Raw genomic sequence first — 5,112 nt, forward strand, 5'->3', positions numbered from 1 at the left:
AGTTAATGCTGCTCAATGTGAAAGCCCGCAGGTGATGGAGATTTACCGCTGATTACAGAACCGGCTTTTGGGACAAGATGCGCGTTAAATATCGCATGCGATTTATCGTGCAGCCCTAACAGACATGAATGTTTTGAACCTTTGTTGGATGTAAAATGTCTAAAAAAAAAAAAAAGTAAAATGGGCACATGTAAAATGAGTAATGCATTGTTCCATATAAATTAAAACTAAAGTGTGTAATCTCTGCAGCACTGGCATCATCAAAATAATGGTTATTTACTGCTTTATTTACTTTATCATGATTTGTGAACACAAGGGTTTAATCTCGACTACATTCAAAAACGTATTTAGTCTGCTAGAATTTGAAAGATACATAGTTTTATGATGTTTTAAACAGCAAGCAGAGTGTTTGTTTTGTTAAACAAGTTATACCAAAAAAAGAGAAAAGCTTATGGTAAAAAAATGGCTAAACACATCTTAGACACATGAATGTTATTAGCATTTCTAAAGCACCTAAAATGCAGAACTGTATTTCTGAAGGGAATTAAAGGGTCACATCAGTGTACATGACCTCTGCTGAACTCTATTAACTTTGCATTTACAGCAACACACCAACTTCTGACTGTGTAAAAGTAGTGTTGAGACTGAATTAAATGCTGCTTAAAATTAAAATAATTATTTGTTGACATAGGTTGCAGACTTTTCCATTTGTGTCAAAGAGGCTAAGAACAACACCTCAGAAATTAAAAGTTAGAAATTAAAAATACTAATCTACATTTTCACAGGAAAGTGAGCAAAGGTAGGCCATTTACCTTGGAGATGAAGATGGTATTGATTTTGGGATTGTGTTTAAAGTTCTGAAGGATCTGCATACGTTCTCCTTGAGATGTGGGTCCATAAATATACGGTCTGACGAGAAAGAACAAAAGAGAATGTATGTGTACATATGTACATGTGTACCAAAAATCATATATATCATCATATATAGCATGTTGAAGGAGTGAGTTCACACACTTACATATTTGCTAAAATATAATATAATACATAACTCAAAGCATATTTTTAGCAGAATCCCATTGTATGTTATTACATTGAACAAAATTATAAACGCAAAACTTTTGTTTTTGCCCCCATTTTTCATGAGCTGAACTCAAAGATCTAAGACTTTTTCTATGTACACAAAAGGCCTATTTCTCTCAAATATTGTTCACAAATCTGTCTAAATCTGTGTTAGTGAGCACTTCTCCTTTGCCGAGATAATCCATCCACCTCACAGGTGTGGCATATCAAGATGCTGATATTCCATGCTTATAAAGCAAATTAAAGGGAAAAATACTTAGAGGCCACTGAAAAAGTGGGAAATGACTATTGAGCTTTACAACAAAGCACTGGTGTAAGCATATGTGTTTGAATGAGAGGGATTACTTGTTCAGGCGGATGGCATATTCTTTCAGAGCGAAGACGTTGTCGGCAAAGACGATGATCTTGTCGTTTCTCCGCTCATGGAAGCGGATCAGGAACTGACATGCACGGAACTTGTTGGGATTCATGGTGTAGAGCAGAATTCTCTTCTTTGTCTTTATGGCCACATATTCATGATAAAACTCAGGAGACATGGGACACCATACCTAGACGCACAGAGAGCGAGAGGGAAACGTACTGTAAGCTTAAAGCACACAAAACAACAATACACACCACTCTTTGCATTTTCTACAAAACCCATTGGGTTACTTCACCCCTCCAATTAGCTTGATTAGCTACATGGATTAGCTCCTCAAAAGGTTTAGCCAACAAACTCTCATGGTCACTAATCTATGAAGCTTCTATTTCATTAAAACAGCTTAAAACGTATATGAAAGTTATTATATACATGTAAACCTTATCTATAGATTTTTATATACACTAAAAGGAAATAAACTAGTGCTGTCAAACGATTAATTGCGATTAATCGCATCCAAAATAACAGTTTTTGTTTACATAACATGTGAGTGTACTGTTTATATTTATAATGTATACACATGTATATATTTAAGAAAAATAGGTTGTTTATATATTAAATATAGTTATAAATAATATAAATTATATGAATATAAATATGTACATGTACATGTAAATATTTTCAAAATATCCATTCTGCATGTGTGTGCTTTTATATATACATAATAAATATACAGAGTAAACACACATATTATGTGAACAAAAACGTTTATTTTGGATGCGATTAATCGCGATTAATCGTCTGAGAGCACTAGAATAAACTAAAAGTTTGAGTTTCTAAACATGATGTTAAGAGCTATAAAAGCAATGTTTTTTCTTTAGAATAATCAGATACTCTTATTTACATCTAAAACTGTATAGATATACTTCAGTTGAATAAAAAATAGTAACTGTGAAAAAAAAAATTACATTGAAAATAGAATTTCCATGACCTTTTATGATTTCTTAATTTCCAATTTTTTTTGGGGGGGGGAGTTTTCCAGGACTGTAAAAACCCTGTATACATATAATTTATAGCCTAATCTAATTTATATATTTGACTTACTGACTAACTTGACTGCAACAGATTTTATTAAGTTAAAAAATGCTAAAAGGTTTACCAAAAAATGTGATAAATGCTTTGCATTGGAGTTTTTTCAAATATTTATAGAGCCTTTTTGTAAAGATGTTGTTCAGCTTACAGTGAACAATGCATGAGTCAGCACATGTGGTACTGTATTTTCTTTGTACGTCAGGCTCCAAAGCCTCCCAACACAATGTTTCACAATTTCATGCACCTTGTTGACCCCCTGACAAGGTTCAGACATCAACCTAAGTTCACATTATGAAATATGCACATGAAAAGATCTTTTGTTGTCTTTTTTGTACTTGTAAAAATGTTCAATTTCTTTCCTGTTACATAATTGTTTCAGTACGACAATTAATATTTCAAACCCTCACCTCAGCACACTGGACTTTAGCAATGTAACCACTGTTCTGTAGTTCCATCCAGTTCGCCTCATAGAGCTTCGGCCCAATCAGGAAGTTCAGATCCACAATCTTGTCATCCTCTCTTACTAGTGTGGCAGTGAGACCCAGTTTACAGTGAGCCTGGACTATTGTCAGAACACGACGGAACATCTTTGCTGCAATACAAACACAAAACAGTCAGGAATCTGTATATTTTCACTTGTTATTATGTTATTTGTGTTTAAATAATTTCTCTGTTCTCAATAAAAGTGAAATGCTAAGCTAAGAGACAAAATTCCACCCATTTAGAAGATATTCCTCCTATGATAACTGTAATTTTGCTTCTCCACAATTTTCTGATTTAAACAGCTAAAAACAATGGAAAACAAACATCTGCGCTTGATGTGAAAAACAACCTCATTGGTTTTGCTTCGGTTTACCATATGTGACCCTGGACCACAAAACCAGTCATAAGTAGCACGGGTATATTTGTAGCAATAGCCATCAATACATAGTATGGGTCCAAAATTATAGATTTTTCTTTTATGCCAAAAATCATTAGGATATTAAGTAAAGATCATGTTCCATGAAGATATTTTGTAAATTTCCTACGTAAATATATCAAAACTTAATTTTTGATTAGTAATATGCATTGCGAAGAACTTCATTTGTACAATGTTAAAGGCAATTTTCGCAATATTTAGATTATTTTGCACCCTCAGATTCCAGATTTTCAAATAGTTGTATCTCGGCCAAATATTGTCCAGTCCTAACAAACCATACACCAATGGAAAGCTTATTTTTTCAGCTTTCAGAAGATGTATAAATCTCAATTTCTAAAAATTGACCCTTATGACTGGTTTTGTGGTCCAGGGTCACATATTTGATGTGCATTATGCATGCGTGTTTGCTCAAATCTGAATAAAAGCCTAAACTAAATCTCTTCATCATATAAAGTAGGGCTGGGTACAAAATATTGATATCTCGATTCTCGATATTAATCGATTCTCATTTTTACGGAACGATATCGATTCTTAAATCCCAAGAATCGATCAGTCTAGCCTGTTTTCAGTTAATGGACGGAACACTGAAGGGCACTTCCCAACCAATATATCGCAATAAGCATTGTGCTTTGGTACTTTTAATATGAAACAGTCTCAGATTTCTAATTCTGTCCAGTATTGCAGAATTCAAACAATAAATGCCATTTTGGCCATAGGCGGAGTATCACTTTTATGCTTGGGGGGGCACCCACTGGGAGACGAGCCACAAACACTTTTTTATATGCTCTACATTTCATATATTTATATAACATATATTCGACATTAAAACTACATAAAAAAAAAAATCAGAAAAACGTACCTAATGCAGAAAAGCCGCCGCCTCTTTTTCCGAATTGCGTAGATGACCACTGTCTTTCTTTCATCTCATCTGATAAATTTTCAGTCAAATCGTTTTCTGTGTGCTACATCAGAGCTACAGCAGCACATTTCACAAGCTCCACTTCAGCTGTCACAGCCGAGGGTGGCTTGCGTACATACTTAAACTGAATACTGCATCACACGCCACACTCAAGGCCATCGCTTCAAATGACTCAGTCCACCACATTTTTATTAGCGGGTTTATTAAAAAACAACAACGAATATTTGTTAACTTGCTAAAGCGGGAAAATAACGAAAAGGGAGTCCTCTCAAGTTGAGAATCATCAATCACTCGTGAGGATATGGGGCTTAAATAATTAATTTAGCCCAAAACGTACTTATTAGGCTATTCTAACCACTAAAATAATAAGATAATACATATAAACTGAGAAAATGTGAATTCTTTCATTTTTATATTTTATTCATAGCTCAGAAAAAATCATTACTCTCGTCTGGGGGCCCCCCCAAACTCCGCCTATGGTTTTGGCGCTGTTTAATGTGGAGTGACAGATCGTTGTAGCGCCTCAGTTCAACAGACGCGGCAGCGCGTAGCGCACGTGAACTGATCATCTCCTCCACATTAATACCAGTTTCAGCACAAAATAAACATGACTAAACATCCGAAGGTAAGTTAAAAGAAAGAGTACAACTTTACAATCAGTATCCTGTCTCATGTAATCACTCAATCTGTGTTTCAGCCGCGCAAAGACGTCAATATAACGGCTTGTAAACAATGTCACGTAAC

At 34.6% G+C, this 5,112-nt stretch overlaps 1 protein-coding gene across 1 annotated transcript in view; it reads right to left on the reverse strand.

Moving 5' to 3' along the window:
- The window catches only part of LOC107677608 (TFIIH basal transcription factor complex helicase XPB subunit-like), a 16,428-nt gene that overhangs the window by 3,562 nt on the left and 7,754 nt on the right, over nt 1-5,112 (reverse strand). Inside the window, exons 9-11 of the mRNA XM_016472563.1 lie at nt 2,938-3,122; nt 1,426-1,628; nt 813-909 (exon numbers count right to left, since the gene is read on the reverse strand). Of these exons, the coding sequence (XP_016328049.1) occupies nt 813-909; nt 1,426-1,628; nt 2,938-3,122 (485 nt within the window). The remainder of the gene's footprint in view (nt 1-812; nt 910-1,425; nt 1,629-2,937; nt 3,123-5,112) is intronic.

This window comes from Sinocyclocheilus anshuiensis, unplaced genomic scaffold (genome assembly GCF_001515605.1).
Source record: "Sinocyclocheilus anshuiensis isolate Anshui unplaced genomic scaffold, SAMN03320099.WGS_v1.1 scaffold472, whole genome shotgun sequence".
In the NCBI taxonomy this organism is placed as follows: domain Eukaryota; kingdom Metazoa; phylum Chordata; class Actinopteri; order Cypriniformes; family Cyprinidae; genus Sinocyclocheilus; species Sinocyclocheilus anshuiensis.